At 45.4% G+C, this 20,966-nt stretch overlaps 1 protein-coding gene and 1 non-coding gene across 2 annotated transcripts; both read right to left on the reverse strand.

Moving 5' to 3' along the window:
- Positions 1–12,013: 12,013 nt before the first annotated feature.
- On the reverse strand, positions 12,014–12,120 carry LOC136151964 (U6 spliceosomal RNA). The gene has a single exon (XR_010660126.1). It is a non-coding gene; the product is annotated as a U6 spliceosomal RNA (small nuclear RNA).
- Positions 12,121–12,324: 204 nt separating this feature from the next.
- RPS10 (ribosomal protein S10) lies at positions 12,325–19,586 on the reverse strand. Its single transcript, XM_065913068.1, has 6 exons — positions 19,506–19,586; positions 18,182–18,331; positions 17,779–17,950; positions 15,615–15,692; positions 13,116–13,171; positions 12,325–12,418 (listed from the first exon to the last, which is right to left on the reverse strand). The coding sequence occupies exons 2-6, from the start codon at positions 18,329–18,331 to the stop codon at positions 12,377–12,379; spliced, it is 498 nt and encodes a 165-aa protein (XP_065769140.1). The 5' UTR covers positions 19,506–19,586; the 3' UTR covers positions 12,325–12,376.
- Between the last annotated feature and the right edge of the window lie 1,380 nt (positions 19,587–20,966).

A 20,966-nucleotide genomic window follows, 5' to 3' on the forward strand; every position in this document is an offset into this window, starting at 1 on the left:
TGGCATTTCACTAAGCCCTGGACACAGAAGATATGAATTTCAGTTAGTTGTAGTTAATCTTCACATGACAGAATTCCCCAAATCCTGGTCATTTTGGTTGTCTTTCTAGCTTCCTCCTCTGCCATTATGTCTCTAATTTATTTTTTAAATATTTATTTATTTGGGTGCCTCAGGTAACATGTGGGCTTCTCATTGTGGTGTATAGGTTCAGTAGTTTGTGGCATGCAGCTTAGTTGCCCCATGGCATGAGGGATCTTAATTCCCTGACCAGGGTTTGAACCTGACCAGGAATCAAACCCATGTCTCCTGCATTAGAAAGCAGATTCTTAACCATGGGACCATGAGGGAAGTCCCAAACACCCCAATTTTTAAAAATGGAACATGTAATTGAACAGATACTTCACAAAATAAGACCCCAAAATGCCCAAGGAACACACAGAAAAGTGTTTAAGATCATTATTATTAGGTAACTATAAAACTACAATGAGATACAATATCACACTCATTAGAATGAATAAAATAAAAAAGACTTGCAACACTAAATGTTGGCTAGGATGTGAGCAACTGAAACTCTGATATAATGGTTGTGTGCCAGTTGTACAATGAAACACCACTCTGAAGAAACTTTTAGAAAATTCTTACTAAGTTAGACCTAGCCTGCTGTTACTGCTAAGTCACTTCAGTCGTGTCCGACTCTGTGCGACCCCATCCCTGGAATTCTCCAGGCAAGAACACTGGAGTGGGTTGCCATTTCCTTCTCCAGTGCATAAAAGTGAAAAGTGAAAGTGAAGTCGCTCAGTCATGTCCAACTCTTCGCGACCCCATGGACTGCAGCCTACCAGGCTCCTCCGCCCATGGGATTTTCCAGGCAAGAGTACTGGAGTGGGGTGCCATTGCCTTCTCCAAGACCTAGCCTATGACCCAGCAATTCCATTCCTAGGTGTTTACTCGATAGAAGTGAAGATAAATGTCCACAAAAACTTATATAAGAATGTTTATGGTAGCCTTATTCGTAATAACCCCAAACTGGAAGTAGCCCATGTGTCATAAGGAAAATAGATAAATGATGGTATATTGGTGCAACTGAATACTACTCAATCATAAAACAGATTACTGACACATGCAACAATATGGATGAATTCCAAAAACATTATAAGTGAAAGAAGCTACTCATTTTTAAAAGTGTATGTTGGGAACTCCTTGGCAGTCAGTCCAGTGGTTAGGACTCTGGGCTTTCACTGCAGGGGGCACAGGTTTTGATCCCTGGTTGGGAAACCAGGATCCCACAAGCCATGCAGTATGGCCAAAAAAAAAAAAAAGCGTGTATATTATATATATATATATCTCCATTTCTATAAAATATAAATACAGACCAAACTAATCTGTGATGATAGAAATCTGATAGTGGTTGTAGGAGGGCTGAGGAAGGAATTGTCTGGAAAAGGGCAGAAAAAACATCCTGGGGGTATAAAAATGCTTTATGTCCTGTTTTAGGCAGCGATTATACAGGAGTATGCAATTGTCAGAACTCATTGAACTGAGTATCTAAAATCTGCATTTTATTGTATGTTCATTATGTTTTCATTTAAAAGGTTAAAAATCAGTGCTTTTTCATATCCCAGGAGAAAACAATGAGAAAATCAAATTAAAATACAATTCCATTTAAAATACCATAAGAATCCTTAGGAATAAATTTAACAAAACATTTTGCACTAAACAGTATAAAACATTGTAGAGAGAGACTGAAGAAGATCTAAATGAATGGGGAGATAAACCGTATTAATCAATTGAAAGATTTGCGAGTGTTAAGAAGTTAATCCTCCCCAACTTGATCTGTATGTTCAAAGCAGTCCCAATCAAAGTCATGCCTACATTGTAATCCCCAGAACCCATGAATAACTTACCTTACATAGAGAAGGGGACCCTCCAGATGTGATTAAGGATCTCGAGATGGGGATATTAGCCTGCATTATCTGGGTGGCTCCAGAGTAATCAAAAGTGTCCTTAGAAGGGAAGGAAGGAGACAGGAGAGTCAGAGGCCAGAGAAAATGAGGTGAAGACAGCAGTAGAGGTCCAAGGGAGAGAGAGTTAAAGATGCTGGTTTTAAGATGTTGGAAGGGGCCATAGAATGCAAGTGGCCTCCAGAAGCTAGAGACAACAAGAAAAGAGATTGTCCCCAAAGCAGCCAGAGGAACAACTCTCCTGACCCATTTAGGACTTCTGACCCCTGGAACAGTTAAGATATTAACGAGAAATTTGTGTTGTTGTTGTTTTTCTTTTTTTGGCTATCCCCTGTGGCATATGGAATCTTAGTTCCCTCACCAGGGATCCTCCCCTACTTTGAGAGCATGGAATCTTAACCCCTGGACCACCAGGGAAGTCCCTAAATTTGTGTTGTTTTAGACCCCTAAATATGTGTGGATTTGTTACAGCAGCAATAGGAAATGAATACACCTGGCAAAAAATGAAAACATATGTCCACAAAAAGACTTGTACAAAATGTTCACAGCAGCTTTAGTTCATAATAGCCAAAGAACACAGATGTCTGCCTGTGATGCAGGGGCGTTCGAGGGTGGTGTGGGAAGGGGTGGGGAGGTGGATTAACTAAAAAGAGACATAAGAGAATTTTACAGGAAAGTGAAAAGTTCTACATCTTGATAGGGGTGTCAGTGCCCTCCAGGCAAAAACCAAGCATTTACCAGTAATTGAACAAGTTGGGATTTTTGCTTCTTGCAATGATGGAGAACACATACCAGAGAGGAGCAGAGGGCATCTCAGGTGTTAAAAACGACCTAGGTGATTTGGGGCAGGTTTTAACGAAACAGGGCTTTGTTCTGGATTGGATGTTGTCAGGAACCAGGGTAATTCTATGATTGGGTATCTTAAAAAATCTTCCCTAGAAGGAGGGAGGAATGAACATGGCTAAAGTCATAACTGATAGAGAAGCTGTTTCTCATATCAGCTAGGAGAGAGGTGTGCTTTATATTTACTGGTTTACTGTGAACTTGTTCTTTTCTGTGCTTAGACAAGATTATAAGGGCTTCCCTCATAGCTCAGTCGGTAAAGAATCTGCCTGCAATGCAGAAGACCTGGCTTCGATTCCTGGGTCGGGAAGATCCCTTGGAGAAGGAAATGGCAATCCACTTCAGTATTCTTGCCTGGAAAATCCCATGGACAGAGGAACCTGGCAGACTACGGTCCATGGGGTCACAAGAGTCGGACACGACTTAGTGACTAAACCACCACCACCACAGACAAGATTATAAAGTTTTGTGACTTTGAGTCACAGTGTCACCTTCTCTGATGCTGATGTTTGATGACATTGTTTATATCCAACAGGAGAGTGACTTGACCTCACTGTGAGCGCCAGGCAACTTCCAGCATGCCAAAGCCTGCTTGTAAGGGTCAGGCCAGTTCCTGGACGTCAGGGGCTACTTTTCTCTTTCTCAGGCAAGTGAGTTACATGGTTGGATCCATTTGTCAAAAGGGTAGGGTTAGGATTTGTATATTACATTGTCAGTTGATCCCCAGATGCCTCTACAAAGAAAATAAAAATGAATAAATTGTAGTACATCCACACAGTCGAATACTACTCAGCAATAGAAAGGCATAAATTACCTATACAGGCAACATCACAGATGAATCTCAGAGCCATATGCTGAGCAAAATAAGTCAGACACAAAGGGGGACACACTGTATGGTTCCAGTGTTCTTTAATATATATTTGTGTGTGTATATATATATGACTGCACCAGGTCTTAGTTGCAGCATGTGGGATCTAGTTCCCTGACCAGGGATTGAACCCAGGCCCTCTGCATTGGGAGCATGAAGTCTTAACCACTGAACCACCAGGGCAGTGCTCTGGTTCCAGTTTCCTGATATTCTGGGGAAGATACAATTCTGAAGAAAGTGTTGCCCACACAGGGGCAGCACAGCGGACCTTTTTAGGGTGATGGAAAGGTACTGTGGCTTTGCTGTGGTGGTGGTGACATGCCTGTGCCTAGTCGCTCAGTCACGTCCGACCCTTTGCGACCCTCTAGACTGTAGCCCACCAGGCTCCTCTGTCCATGGGGATTCTCCAGGCAAGAATACTGAAATGGGTTGCCATGCCCTCCTACAGGGGATCTTCCCAACCCAGCAATCGAACCCAGGTCCCCAGCATTGCAGGCGGATTCTTTACCATCTGAGTCACCAGGGAAGCCCAAGAATACTGGAGTGGGTAGCCTTTCCCTTCTCTGGGGGAACTTCGCGACCCAGGGATTGAACCGGGGTCTCCTGCATTGCAGGTGGCTTCATTACCTGCTGAGCTACCCGAGAAGCCTGGTTACATGCCTATGTTTATCAAAACTCAGAACTGTATCCCTGAAAAGGGTAAATTTTACTGCCTGTAAACTTGACTAAAAAATTACCAAGTTAGGGGTAAGTGGATATAGGGATCCATGTTATAAGTGTGGCAGATTGTTGACTGTTGAAGCTTGGTGGTGGGTATATGGTAGCTTATTACACTTTTATGTTTATCTTTGAAATTTTCCACATTTTTTTTATTTTAATGGAAAGGGAAATCTCTGTGTGATGACGGCAAAGATGTCAGAGTCATTTGATTGTTCGTCCCTCCCCCCTCCAGCCTCCCTTCCTGTACACTCTTTGCATATTAATGAGCCGGTGACCCTAGATTCTCAAACTGACCTCCTGCCTCTCATGCACTGAAATGAACTAGAACAATTTACTTTGACATTTCTTGCTGGTACTCTTCAGAAAGTTTTAATACCATTTGGTTTGTGACTTTTACAAGTTTTGCTCCATCTTGAGGTCTCTTAATTCTCTCAGCTTGGGGATCCTCTCCCATTTAATATGTATTTTTATTTATTATTTTTCCTCTAATATGTATTTTTAAAGATGCTTCTCCTCACAATGGCCTCTTTGATATGTCAGTAAACCATGCAGGGCTTATTTTTTTTAAGTGGCTGTTCTTTTGGATTTGTGCCATGCATTTATCACGGGCTTCCAATAAAGCACTTTTAATAGAAATGGGCTCCAGGCTTTCTATGGGCTGTAACTTTTTCAACAATTCCTTTCATTTCTCCCCCTGCTAATGCCCTCATTCTGTCCTAGTTTCCCTTTCTAAAACTGAGCAATCAAATGATGGATTTCCACCCCCCTCCCTTTCCCGTTAGCAAGCTGAATGTGTATTGTGGTCACTATTGACTGAGTGGTTTACCCATGACCACTCAGTGCCCCAGTGTGGTCACTGCACAGACCTAGATTCAGTTCACAATTTCCTGCAATGGAGTTTCAAGTATTAATATTTGCCAAGCATCCAGCACTCCTGGCTACACCAATCCTCACCATTACGTTGTTAACTACTCACTATCAATCTACAGGATAAAATCCCAACTCTCACACCTATTAGAGTGGCTAAAATAAAAAGACCAAACAGCCCAAGTTTCGGTGAAGATGAAAGCAATTCCAAGTCATATGCTACCAGTGGGAAATGTAAAATGGTGCAGCCACTTGGGAAAATAGTTTAGCCATTCCTCAAAATGTTACAAAATTGCTGTGTGATCTAGCAGCTCCATTCCTAAGTATGTACCCAAGAAATGTAAAACTATGTGTCCTCACAAATGAACATGAATGTTCACTGTAGCATTAGTCACAATTCCCAAATGCCCACTAATAGGTAAATGGATTAAAAATGGTGCTGTATCCCTACAATGGAATACTACTTTGCAACAAAAAGGAACTTGATACCAAGCAATGACTGTGATGAATCTCACTGTGGCCAAGAAGCCAGCCTATAAAAAGTGCATACCGTATAATCCCATCTTTATAAAACTCTAGAAAACACAAACTAACCTATATTGACAGAAAGCAGATCAGGCGCAAAGGCTGGGGATGGGGCGCGGGATTGCCAGTCATTATTTTGATTTCATGGACTTACACATATGTCAAAATTTATCAGAATGTACACTCTAAATAGAGGCATATCTCATTTATACCCCTTCACAGATACTGTGTTGTTTTTTTGTTTAATAAATTGAGGGTTGGTGGCAACCCTGCATCAAGCAAGTCTATATGTGCCATTTTAAATTTTTATTATTATTTTGAAAAAATATTTACTTGGCTGCACCAGGTCTTAGTTACGGCACTTAGTTGTGGCATGTGGGAGCTAGTTCCCTGTCCAAGGATTGAACCTGGGCCCCTTGCATTGGGAGTGTCACGTCTTAGCCAGTGGACCACCAGGGAAGTCACAGTGCCATTTTTTAAAATTAATTTTTATTGGAGTACAGTTGTTTTACAGTAGTTGTGTTAGCTTCCATTGTACAGCAAAGTGAATCAGCCGTATGTACACATATAACCATTCTCTTTCAGGTTTCCTTCCCATTTAGCTTACCACAGAGCACTGAGTTCCCTGTGCTCTACAACAGGTTCTCATTAGTTATTTTATACATAATATCAGTAGTATATACACATCAATCCCAATCTCCCAACTCATCCAAACCTCTCCCTTCCTCCATCAGTGTCCACACGCTTATTCTCTATGTCTGTGTCTCTATTTTTGTTTTGTGTATAAGATCATCTGTCATCTATCATTTTCCAACAGCATTTGCTCACTTCATATCTGTTATATTTTGTTAATTCTTGAGATATTTCAGACTTTTTCATTATTATTTGTTACGCTGATCGGTGATCTTTGATGTTACTACTATGACTCACTGAAGGTTCAGATGGTAGTTAGCATTTCTCAGCAATAAAGCATTTTTAAATTAAGAGTATGTATATTGTTTTTCAGACATAATGCTGTTACACACAACAGTGAATCATAACTTATACGCACCGGGAAATAAAAAAATTTGTGTGACTCATTTTACTGCACTTCACTTTACTGCAGAGGTCTGAAACTGAATCAGCCATATCTCCAAGGTCTGCCTGTATATGTACTTTATGTCAATTATACCTCAATAAAGCTGAAAAAAAAATAATAAAAATAGGGACTTTCCCGGCAGTCCAATGGTTAAGACTTCACCTTCCAATGCAGGGGGCGCAGGTTCCATCCCTGGTTGGTAAACTAAGACCCCACATGCCACTCAATGTAGCCAAAAATAAGAAGAAAAAGGAATAAAAATACAAACTCCTAGACTTGGGGAAGGGAGGCCCAGGCTGCTTCTCTGGTTACTTCTCTGGTTACTCCAGAGAAAGCAGTCTCATCTACTTTAAACTGTCCGATTGAGCTCAGATGGCCACAGTGGCCCACTGTGGGAGGCCTTTCTCTTGATAATGTTTGTTCCCCTCATCCCCGGAAGCCACCAGTTCATTTCCAACCCCAGCCACCGGGCCACTTAGTGTGTATTTCTAGGCCTGCCTCCCCGATGCTGGCAGTCTCTCCACGGTCACATGTATCAGTATCACAGTCGCTTCTGCGCGCCCAATCTAGGCTCCTGCAGAGGCTTTTTTTTATTTGGCTGCATCACACAGCAGGATAAGGAAATGGCAACCCACTCCAGTATTCTTGCCTGGAGGGTTCCATGGACAGAGGGGCCTGGCAGCCTACAGTGCATGGAATCGCAAAGAGTGGGGCACGACTGAGTGACTAACATGTGCACAGACACACACACACACACAGCAGGAATGTGTCGTGGAATTGCAAAGAGTGGGGCACGACTGAGCGACTAACACGCACACACACACACACACACACACGCAGGAATGTGGGATCTCACACACACACACACACACACACACACACACGCAGGAATGTGGGATCACACACACACACACACACACGCAGGAATGTGGGATCTCACACACACACACACACGCAGGAATGTGGGATCTCACACACACACACACACACACACACACACACGCAGGAATGTGGGATCTCACACACACACACACACACACACACCAGGAATACACACGCAGGAATGTGGGATCTCACACACACACACACACACACACACACACACACACACACACACACACACACACACACCAGGAATACACACGCAGGAATGTGGGATCTCACACACACACACACACACACACACACGCAGGAATGTGGGATCTCACACACACACACACACACACACACACACACACACACACATGCAGGAATGTGGGATCTCACACACACACACACACACACACACACACACACATGCAGGAATGTGGGATCTCACACACACACACACACACCAGGAATACACACGCAGGAATGTGGGATCTCACACACACACACACACACACACACACACCAGGAATGTGGGACCTGGCAGGCTACAGTGCATGGAATCGCAAAGAGTGGGGCACGACTGAGTGACTAACACGCGCGCTCACTTCCCCAATCAGGGACTGAACCTGAGCCCCCTGTATTGGAAGTGTGGAGCCTTAACTACTGGACAGCCAGGAAGTCCCTTCCACAGAGATAGTTTTTTTTCACCAGTGTCCTTTCTACAGCAGGAGATAGCCCTTCGGAGACCACCTCTGCCAGGACATCATTCATGCAGCAAATAATTACAAAGTAGCTACCACTATGTATGAGACCCTGGGTTATGGCCCTGGACAAGGCTGTGTCACAGAGAAGATGGTCCAGCATCCGAGCAGCTTCCACACAGCCTGGAGAACTTCGGCGCCCAGGGCATACCAAGAGAAACCCCTAACTGGACTTTGCAGTAGGGTGGGTTCTACCAGGAAAGGCTTCTCAGAGGACATAATTTAATCTGAAAATGAACAAGACCCCTGAGTGGACAGGGGTGGGAGAATTTACCACAAGCAAAAAAGCCTGAAGTTGAGAGAGGGCGTCAGTGTAGCTGGATTCTGGAATTTGGACCTTTGTTTTGGTCGACAGATGAACCTGTTAGGCCATGCGCGGAGCCTGCCATTGCCTAGATTCTAGAAGGCTGTGGAAGGCAACATGGAACTTTGGAAGGATTTTAAGATGAAGAGTACCTTTGTTTACCATGTCTGTCAAAACTAACTGTGAGGAGAGTACTTGAAATCAGAGCAGAGCTACAGGCCAGGGACGTCTTGGGGCATTGCACTGGTCCTGGGGGAGGTTCTCAGCAGCACCAGGCAAGGACAAAGGGCTGGGGCTGCAGGCTGTCTTGCAGTCCTGCCTCCACACCCAGCCTCATCAGCTGCTGCCAGTAGACCACCGAATAATCCCGAGACTTTGTCCAGAAAGCCCAATCTAAAAACGTCACTGATCCATCCTCCGAGCGCCAAGAGTACCTTATGTTCGTTGGAAACAGGCAGACCAGGTCCCAGGACAGATTAAACCAGGTCTCCATCTATGGGCTTTCGAACAATTGCTCTAGTAGTGGTCTCAGCAAGACTCCTTTCTCCCAGGTCCTAGAACGGATGACTGCATTCTGAGGCAGACAAGGAGGAGCCTGTGAGGCCGCACTGCTGTGGGGCTACTCCAGGCTGCGTTCCCGAAGTTTGGAGAGTCTGGGCACAGCTGTGCCCCTTGTCTCTCAGTCCTCACTTAGCCGGTCTGGCTTCTGGAGATGAGGATAGTTGGGGAATTCCTAGGGCCCACACTGCCCTGCTGAAGGCCAGGCCAGGCACTCACATAGGGAGGGTCCAGGTGGGCCCTCATGTCTTCAGGGCGAGGATGTATCCTTCTCAAAAACGTCTTCATCTCCCAGCATCTAACATAGGCATGTGGTAGCTGCTTCTCGAAGGTCTCTTTATTAATCAAACCAAAGTCTGGAGTTCTAGAGAAACACAGATGCTTAAAGCTGTCATTGGTACTCCCTGTGAGGGGACTGTAGTTTTCAGGAAAGGGGATTTGTGTCCATATAGGGAAGTTTGTATTAGGAGAATGTGCCTTCAGCTGTCAGCTTCAAAAATCCCTTAAAAATCCTCTGGAGCCTGTTTTGGTGGTAGCGGTGGTGGGGATTAGCTGGTGAGCCAAATATGGGGCTGGTGGGCAGGTGCCAGGCTTTCATGGGCCTCAAAACCAACCCTGGAAGAAAGGCTCAATCTTCTCCACAGCTTCCACCGGTGATGGATGTGCCCAGGGGGCCTGCGCCCCTTGTACTCCATCCACCCCAAGTGATCTTCTCAGGCACTTGTAATAGCAAGTATTTGTTTTTCCCAAACTTATTTGTTCTCCAATCCTGATTGGTCTCACCACCAGCCCCCTCACCTCTGGGTCACTTCAGCCCTCACTCACTCACCACTCCCTCTGCCCTCCATTTCCCTTCAGTCTGGACTAATGATCTGCCACCTATACAGTATTTGGTATTATGGTCTTGATGTAGAGCTTTGGTTTTGCTTTCCTAACTGAACAGTGAGGTCCTTAAAGGAAAATTTCAAGCCTTCCCAGAGCATCTATCAGCATCGATCCCCAAGCAGCTAATCAGTGATTATTGATAGGCAGGGGTCATTCAATTTCCCAACACAGGCGGAGGGAGGAGGGAGATTGGCAGGCAGCAAGAACCACCTCCAACTGTGTATTTTTATCTGGAGTCTCTGGCTCTACCCTGCAGATGCCTCGGGTTTTCCCAGAGTGCATGGGTGATCTTGGAGAACACATTCTGGAATGAATTTAAATCACGAGGGAAAGGGTTGGCAAAGAGCCCTAGCTGAGAAAGTGACATTTTAGGCCAGAAAACCACCAAGGCTATAGAGGAAACCCATCTGCTCCCTTGCTGGCCTCGGTGGGAAACAGTAAAGCTGAGAGCTAACATTTCACAGCAGAATCCAGGTTAAACAATCACAAGGCGTGTGAACACAGGCAACCACTTGACATCGCTCGAGCCAGCAGAAAAATTGGATAAAGAGCAATCTTTGGCAAGGCAGCCAAGGCTGCTCTGAAACAGCTTCCCCCAACACTGCCTCTCTGCCAAGGCAAGCTTCTACTCATTGGTGGTTCAGAATACAAAGTTCATCTCCCAGGACCAAGTGCACACTCAGGGTTGCTGTCGGCTGCCACCTTGTGGTCTAAATTACAACAGCCTGTCAAGACTGAAGTAGGTGGTTGTTTTTAGTTCAGTTCATGTCACTCAGTCATGTCCAACTCTGCAACCCCATGAAATGCAGCATGCCAGGCTTCCTTGTCCATCGGGTCAGTGATGCCATCCAACCATCTCATCCTGTCGTCCCCTTCTCCTGCCTTCAGTCTTTCACAGCATCAGGGTCTTTTCTGATGAGTCAGTTCTTGGCATCAGCTGGCCTAAGTATTGGAGCTTCAGCCAATAGGTGAACCAATATGGTTTTGTGGTTAGCAGCGCAAAACCACTTATGCAGTTTAGAATTTCTGCTACCAGTTTCACCTGGCTATTACTCTCCCTCTCCATATAAAGCTACAGTATCCCACAAATGATCCCCAAGTTCCCATACCCCTTAAAAGCCACTTCTAGCTAGTCTCTCCTTACCTTGGTGGGCCTGCTGGCTGACCCAGAGCTGCTCCTCAAAAGCGGACCCCTGTGCAGGAAGTGCCGACTATAACCATCAGCAGTCATTTGATCTGCAAACCGAAGCTGGCATCTCACCCAACAAACTTGCCTGCAAGCCTATGCCCCTGGGCTCTGAAGGGGCTGCACCTTCAAGACTTGCTTCCTGGCACTGTGCCAGGCATATGGTGCTTGAAGTGCGGGACCACAGCAATTGTCCCATCAATCCGCTCTGGGTACTTACAAGATGGCACTCTGTGGTCAGAGGACTCTGCACTTTCATTGCCCTGGGCGCGGGTTCATTCCCTGGTGGGGGAATGAATTTCCTGCAAGCCAGGCAGTGTGGTCAAAACGGGAAAAGGTGACATCTGGCCTCACCAAGAATAAACACCATTCACTCATGTTGTCTTATGCTAGGTCACCACCACCAAACTTCAGGAAAACAGTGCATTTCCTGTTTTGCAGGAGCCCTGGGACAGCAAGAACTCCAGTTGTCTGTTATTTTTCTGATTATGCAGAGATAAAAAATCCCAGGGTTGGGTAAGGGGCCTTCAGATTGCAGGGCAGTCCCTTTGGGATGCTTTTGTGTGTTTTTCTGTTTCTTTTTTTTTTTAAATATGGAACGCTTCACGAATTTGCGTGTCATCCTTGCGCAGGGGCCATGCTAATCTTCTCTGTATCGTTCCAATTTTAGTATATGTGCTGCCGAAGCGAGCACTGTTTTTCTGTTTCTTATAAACCCCGAGCTTCAAGTGCCCGGGTCAGAGCCAAGCACTGCAGCACACACGGCAACAAGTGATGTCACCCTGGAAAACGACAACTCCCCAAACCAACCCGGTCCTGCCCCACTTATACTCTAACCCTTAAACCTGCACCATTCCTCTTTAGGCTACATAATGCAAACAAAACAGGGCACACAGGATTAGTTTCTTCTCTTTACAGGTTTATTCAACACAAAACAACCTCTTACAACTTTACTGAGGTGGCTGACCACGTCCACGACCAAATCCGCCTCTCTGCAAGAGAAAGTACGTATCAGCATCAGTGGTGTGCCGGGCTCCAGGCCTCATCATCAGTGGAGAGGCTCCCAGATGTAAGGGCTCAGGGGATCCAGCCCTGCCTATTCGACTCTGAGGTCACCTTCATAAACTGTGAGTAAGGACACCCATGGAACAGGATACACTTCCATACATACACATGGAAGCACCTAGCAACAGGACACGCTCCTGTGTCTGCCATATACTCCTTTCACAAAGGAGACCGCAGAGAATGATCGTGTCCCGACAAGAGCTGCTCAGGGGCAGCAGCTGTCTTGACAGTGATACACCATGTCAGGGCTAAACACTTCACTTGGATTAATTAATCTCACAATTAGCTTGAGATAGGTATGACCACCAGCTCTATCTTACAGATGGGCAAACAGGCACCTGCTGAAGATCACACCATCTGGGGACTATAGCCTGCTCAATCTCCAGTGTCCAGTTCTCAGCTTAGTTCACGAAACTAACCCAGTGGGTAATGCTGACCATTACCGAACTAGAAAATACCACTGTTTCTCATGGAGTGTTGATTTGTGAGACTTGTTTCAGTAATTTCTTTCTTTACAGAAGTCTGCAGGCTGTGCCTGAATGTAAAAACCTGTTTGGAATTTGTTGTTGGGACATCCCTGAATACACAGATCCAAAGGGTTGATAACAAAAAGGGGACACTTACAAACTGGAACTCAGTTGCTGACCCAGCTCCAGCCTCGGCTTTCTTGTCGGCACCAGCTGGAATGAAAAACAGATTTAGATTCGTCATATGGTCTGATCTACTACAGAACAAGGGCAGACAAGTCACCCAAGCCCATCTTGCAAGAAAAGTCATGTCAAGCAAAGGATGAAGTGCGAGCAAATTACACCCTGCAGTGGGGAAACATCTTCTGAGCCACCTTTGTTCCCGCCTTTTCCTGAGCAAGACATCTTTCTCAACTCACAGCCCAAACTACTGCCTCCTCCAGGAAGGCCGCCTTGACCACAAAGTCTGGACTATGTACCCTTTCTATATATACTTCCTATCACTGAGTTACTTCCATGCTTCAGACCAGCACCCAGTTCACAGAGGGAGCTCAGTGAAGGGAGAACTAAGAGGAAAAGGGCCCACAGAAACAAAAAGCAACTCTATTATCACCAAGGGAAAGTGGCAAACAAGATGAAAGATCTAGTACCACTCTGCACTAAACAGCAGCCACCAGTCCAAACAGAGATGTGTGCAAAACACCCATGACACTTCAAGACTTAAGAGAATGCAAAGTATCTCACTAATGTACATATTAAATAACAGTTCAGGGCTTCCCTGGTGGCTCAGTGGTAGAGAATCCACCTGCCAATGCAGGAGACATGGATTCAATCCCTAATCCGGGAAGATCCCACATGCCTCAGAACTTGGTGCTACAACTACTGAGCCTGTGCCCAAGAGCCCATGTTCCACAATGAGAAGCCACTGCAATGAGAAGCCAGCACATGATGAGTGGAGAGCTACTAGAGTAGCTGCAACTAGAGACAAGTCCACACAGTAATGAAGACCCAGCACGGCCATAAATAAATAATTTTAAAAATTAAGATAATATTTTAAAATATACTGGAATTAAAAAAAAATATCCACATAAACTTTCTATTTAAGTGTGACGACTAGGAAATTTACAATTCACATTTGAGGGGCAGGGTGGTAGTACTGGCCGCACTATATCAGTAAATTCTGCTCAAATCAACCCTACCTTTGACCCAAGTCCGACCACACCCACTAGAGGCTGCTGCCTACTCAGCAGCACCCCCAATCAGCAAGCCACTGTATCTTCCCATCTTCATACCTTGATCATGCCCATCTCTCCCTGAAATGCTCACTTCCCCACCCTCAACTTCAGGACCAACTGTCACATCCTCTGACCCATTTCCAGTGTACCCCGACTTCTAAAAAGAGCAACCACCAACATTTTCCTGAACCGACAGCCTGTCTGCTGGAGGAATTCTTTCTTAGAAGTATTTAGTTCAAGTGCTCACTTCTATCAGTATTTCACATCTGAAGAATCAGGTACCACAAGGAGGAAAGAGTGAAGTGAAGTGAGTCATTCAGTTGTGTCTGACTCTCTGCAACCCCACAGACTGTAGCCTGCCAGGCTCCTCTGTCCATGGAATTCTCCAGGCAAGAACACTGGAGTTGGCTGCCATTTCCTTCTCCAGGGGATCTTCCCCAGGTCTCCTACATTCCAAGTAGATTCTTTACCATCTGAGCCACCAAGCAGGAGTAGTAAAAGTATAAATTCCCTTTTATACATTGCCTTTATATCACAAATTACTATTTCTGCAACAAGGACAGTCTCTAACAAGCTGAATGAAAACAAACAAACAAACAAAAAAAAACAAGCTGAATGGCTCCCCATCTTATTGAGTAAAACCTCAAGTCCTACCATGGCCCACAGCTACAAGACATCCTCATCTAACACTCCTGCCATATTCTGTTTAGGCAAGCCAGACACCTTCCCCCAGTAGCCGCCCTACCTCCAGATGTTTGCTTCTATTTCACTTTGACAGGACTTTCCCTGCAAATCATACTGGAAATTTCCATACCTACTCCCCTGCTTTAATTTTTCCCTGTGGCACCCATCATGGACATGATTATACCCTTTATTTTTGCTTATTCTATCCTAATACCAAAATGCCACTTCAACAAGAAAAGCATCTTGTCTTTTTATGTACACTACTACCCCCTAGCTCCTAGAATCATGTCTGGCATAAACCATAGGCACTCAATGTATCTATTGAATGAACAGACATCTGTGGTTCCCATCAGTGAAAATATCTGCTATTTAAAAACAAGATTTTGCATTATTTTTGCAATAAAAAGAAACAGACGTGATATAAGTGGGCCCTGCCCTCAAGTAACTTACAACACAAGAACACAAAACAAAGAAAAGCATGTTGCGTTCCTGAAAAGTTTTCAGTTTTGTTCTAGTTAAAGGTCTTTAAAGTGTTTTGTGTCCCCAGCTCAGAGAGTATCCCTCCTAACTCCCACCCCTGCAGAAGGCAAGATACACAACGGACTCCAGATGGAATGATCTGAGATGAACCCAAGGGATCTTCACTGGGTCACCTTGGCATCTTCAAGGGCCGAGCCACAGGCAGGGGAGAATACCCAGACTCCACCCCAACACCAGAGCCACACGCCAATACTCACGGGGCACGGCACTTCGTCTGTAGGTGTCTCTGTCGGCTTCCCCTCTCGTGAGTCTTGCAGGTCGCTCTCCCTCCAGACCTGCACAGATTAAACCACAGTATGAACACAGGGCAACATGGCAACTCTGTTCCTTTCAGGCCAATAAAATTAAAAACTGCTCTCCAATTTCGCTTTGCAAAAACTTGGTTATGACAGTCAATGGGACAGGAACTCCTTACACCCAGAACTGTCAGCTAGATACTTGCCATCACTGACATTCTGACCCCTCAAAGACCTAGGAAAATGCACATCCTATTAAAACGTTATACATGGCAACCCACTCCAGTATTCTTGCCTGGAGAATCCCATGGACAGAGAAGCCTGGCAGGCTAGTCCTTTGGGGTTGCAAGAGTTGGACATGACTTAGCAACTACACCACCACCACATCTGCAAAAGGTCTACTTTCTTCTATTTTATTTCTCAACGTATATTTCCCAAATATCTGGCAAATAAAGAAACCCAGTCATTTCTACAAACATTTAAGTAGCCAAAATTTTGAACCTGACCAATCTCTAAAATGGAAAATTTCTAGTGCAAACAGGAAAGGAGCCACCATAAGCGGCAAGCCTTACCTCCAATGAAAGTATATAAATAGAAGCCATCAAGAATCCTTTCATTCTGCTCAGGCTTTGCCTTATACCTCACTAGGCTGTGAAACGTATGTATTAAGGCAGATTTTAAAAGCTACCTTAACATTCTAACACTGGAAGGTTAATCTAGCATTCTCTCTACCTTGTTACTCCACAAAATTATCTATAGCATTTATATGATTCTTTAAATAAGACTGATTCCAAGGTACAATGAAGAAGCTTTGCTCTAAACATATGTAATCCTAACTAACTAGTAGAATACCCTCGTGAGTTTTCATTAAGAAGACAAGTCCTGAGCTCCATCCTAACTAACTAGTAGAATACCCTCGTGAGTTTTCATTAAGAAGACAAGTCCTGAGCTCCATGACGTCTTTCCAGGGAACCTAGGCAGTCTGATGATCATGTTTTTAGTAATCTCTACATTTCATTACTCAAACTCATAAACTGCTCCTCTGGTGCAGGGTTGTCTTTTTTTTTTTTTTTTAAGAAAATAAGGGAACCATAAACTTGACAAATGCCAACTGTGAGCCAGCAATGATCTCAAGTCAGAAGGTAACTCCCTGGAAACAGGCTCCTGTCACAGTGCTATTTGTGTATACATGTGTGTGTATATATACAGATATATATATGTATATAATACACACTCTCTCTACATCCATTCTGTCCTATTTGGCTTTTTATTATTTTCCTCCCATTGCCAAGAAACTCTTTTCATTTCACATGTGGTAAACAGCTTTGCTCTAGACTTCTTGGGGAATAAACACCTTGGTCTACTTGAATTTGAACTCTCAACACCCTACCACATGTATCTGGCCTGTGTTGAATACCACTTCTTGGGATGGATGGCCTGAAGACCTGTGTTCAAGTCCATTCAAGCTTCTAGGACTTGACTTAGATCTTGCATGCCAGAGTACCCCAAAAGCTGATTTCACTCTTTCACCCATCCTGGATCCTGTGGAGCTCATGCAGCTGAACTTCAAGAGCAAACAAGCGGGGCCTGCTGCAAACAGGGACTTCTAAGATGACAAATACATGTACAAGTCTGTGGTCCAAGGCCATTTGTGCTGGTTATAAGCAGCATCTACAAAACCAGAGGGAGCACACAGCTCGCCTGAAAACTGAAGGTGTATACGCTTGAGATGAAATTGAATTCTATCCAGGCAAGAGATGTGCTTATGTGTACAAAGCAAAGAACGACACTAACTCCTGGAGAAAAAGCTAACAAGACCAGAGTTATCTGGGAAAAGACAACCTGCACTCATGGAAAACAGTGGCATGATTCATGCCAAATTTCAAAGCAGTCTTCCTGCTAAGGTCATCTTTAAGAATTTGTACAAGTATGACTTTGTTCTCCTGTACTCTTGTTTAAAAAAAAAAAACAAAAAACTCCAACTAAAAAAAAAAAAAAAAGTTGATTCCAATGGTAGTGTATTAAGAAGACCACCTCCTTGCTCACACAAAATCTCACCATTTCATCTCTCCCCGCAGAAAGAACTTCAGAGGATGCCCTTGCAGACATTATGTGAGCACTATACCTTTGGGCCGTGGCCGGCCAGTCTCCGGACGGCTGCGGCGCAGGGTGGCGGGCACAATCTCAGGGGGCAGGTGGAGGTAATCGCGGAGATACTGGATGCCCTCGTTGGTGAGGTACCAGTAGAAGTGTCTCCAGGCAAACTGTTCCTTCACGTAGCCTCGTGACTTCAGAGACTATAAGACGGAAAACCACTGTTAAGACAGAACTAGAGGCTTGAAGCTAGGAAGGCAGTGCAAATGGGAAGCTAAACCCCACAGCAGACAAGCTTCCACGGTGTATCTGCCTTACGGCCCTTTAAGGTAGCAAGCAGCACTGGAGTCCTGACCTCGCCTTGGAATTTGCCTTGAACACCAGTGGAAAAGCCCCCCTCTAACTGCACCCCACTCCAGCAGCGCCCCGGCTACCTGCATGGCTTTCATGACATGAAGATTGGGCACGTTCTTGTCTGCCAGTTCCGGGTGCTTGGGCATGTGGACATCTTTCTTGGCCACCATCACCCCCTCCTTAAAAAGGAGTTCATAAATGGCAATCCGGTTCTTTTTGGGCATCAACATCTGCAAGAAGGAAGAAATCAGCAAGAGTACTTCTGAGCACTGTGGCCAGAGGCCATAATCCAGTTCATCACCCCCGAAAACTGAACACACACACACACAAGTCACTATCCAACGGGTACAAGTCTCAAACATACCGAAAAACATGCAGGGAACAGGAATTTAAACCCCTGCAAACTTAAGCCCAACAATAACTAGTTCCCTCCTCCACCCTCAAAAACATGTGAGGAGTTGCCAGGACGTTAAGATAAAACGAGGGTGGGACTAGGGGGACAGTCCCGCCCCAGATTGTCACTTTCACAACGCAAGTATAAACCGGGCGGGGGTCAGACCCTTATAGTGAAAGTCACTCAGTCCTGTCCGACTCTTTGAGAGCCCATGGACTGTATAGTCCATGGAACTCTCCAGGCCAAATACTGGAGTGGGTAGCCTTTCCCTTCTCCAGGGGATCTTCCCAACCCAGGTCTCCCGCATTGCAGGCGGAATCTTTGCCAGCTGAGCCACCAGGGAAGACCAAGAATACTGGAGTGGGTAACCTATCCCTTCTCCAGCGGATCTTCCCGACCCAGGAATCGAACCGCGGTCTCCTGCATTGCAGACGGATTCTTTACCAACTGAGCTGTCAGGGAAGCCCCTCAGACCCTACACCCTCTGAGTGTTTGAGGCGCATCAGCAACTGTACCTAATGCGGAACGCGCGCGGCGGTGCCTTCTGGAGAGGAGAAGGGGCCAGAAGAAAGCCTGTCGATTCGTGACGGGCCTCTGACCCCAAAGCAAAAGGCTGAGGCCCCCACAGCCCACACCTTTACTCCTAAACCAGAGCTCCATGGCCGAGCAGGGAGGCAGCTCCGAGTGAGGGTTCTGCCCCGAAAAAAAAACAAAAAAGCGTGCGGAAGGGACGCAGTCTCCCCAGTCTCGCCCGGACGGTTCCCGCCACGCTAGGGCTTCATCTTCCCCTCCTCCATTCGGACACCAATCTTCGCCTATCAGGGCCCCACTACTCTCCGCCGCCCCCCCCCCCCCCCAAGAAAGGCGCTTCTGGGCCTGCCTGCTCGGAAATGGACGTGCGGGGAGCGGGAGAGGGCCCCCGCCACCCTAAACCCGGCGAGGCACGACGGCGGCAGCGGAGACAGGGCCAGGATGGGGGCCGATGGCACCACGGCACCGGAGGAACTCACCGCGACGGCTGCTGTGTCCGGGGCCGGCGCTGGAAAGGAAGGGGCGTGCGCGGCGCGGGGCCTCTTCCGGGCTGCCGGGCCCCGCCCCCTGTCAGGACCCGCGAGCTGCCTGAGGCGGCCTCGGCGGTGCCTGAGCGACGCGCGGCCCCGGCGGTGCCTCAGACACGGGCGGCCGCGAACCCCGGCCGGCTTGAGGAAGCGCGGGAGTGTGAGCCGGCGTGCCTTATCAAGAAATGATCACCTTCATGCCTGGCCGGTCCACGCTGCGTTTATTTTCTCCGTTTCCCGCCGGTTAATTTAACTTATTATTATGTAAAGAATATATGTTCTTTGAGCAGGGAAAAGGAGATACCCTGCCTACAAAATAACAGTGACGGCAGTACCAATAATGAAAGAATAAAAAACACAGTCCATGGAGTCGCAGAGTCGGACTCGACCTAGCGACTGAACAGCAACCAAAAAATAGAATTCCATCAACCGATGAGTCGCTATTAACGTTTTGGTATGAAGTAAAAGAAGAATGTTAGTTGCCCATCTCAGTCGAGCCGGCTATTTGCGACCCCATGGGCTGTGTAGCCCGCCAGGCTCCCCTGTCCATGGGATTCTCCAGGCAAGAACACGGGAGCGGGTTGTCATTCCCTTCTCCAGGGCATTTTCCGGACCCAGGCATCAAACGTGGGTAATAGGAAATGTATTTTTTAACCAAAATGGGATGATTTGTACGTATGTTGTGGTATGGTGTTTGGAAACCTGGGGTGTTTTTTTTTTTCGTTTACAGCTATATCATGAATCTCTCTTCGAGGTAATTAATACCTACAATTTTAATGCCTAGGTGGTAGTCCACTAATGTATGATTTAATCAACACTCTATGATTGGAGATACATATATATATATATATATATATATATATATATATATATGTATAAAAATGCTTCAATGTTATAACTAATAATGCCGCACACTTATCTGCACACTTTTCGGATAGTTTCTTTAGGACAAAGCCCTGGCTGTGTAATTGTTGAGTTATAATGTTAGCACACATTTTTAGGTTTTTGACACATGCCACATTGACTTCGGCAAGGCACTATCAGTTACATTCCGGTCAGCAGTTATTAACATTTTCTTACTGATCTGAAATTATTCTCTATGTATTAAAGCTATTAACCCTTTCTCACATATTTTTCAAGAACTTCTCCCAGTTTTTTTAGTTTGTCTCAGTTTTCATGGTATTTTAAAGAAGTTTCACACTTTTCTATTCAAATTGTTATGGTTTCAGGCTCTGGTACCTAATATAAATATTCACCTATAGTTTTTTCAAGTGTTTCTGTCCTTTTACAATTTAAAAATAAATTTGCAAAAAAAAAATAAAATAAAAATAAATTTGCAAGATGGAAAGAATTCTGGAGATTGGTTGAACAACAATGTGAATTACTTAAAACTACTGAATTGTATATTAAAAT

The sequence above is a fragment of the Muntiacus reevesi genome, chromosome 20, assembly GCF_963930625.1.
Source record: "Muntiacus reevesi chromosome 20, mMunRee1.1, whole genome shotgun sequence".
NCBI classification, from domain to species: domain Eukaryota; kingdom Metazoa; phylum Chordata; class Mammalia; order Artiodactyla; family Cervidae; genus Muntiacus; species Muntiacus reevesi.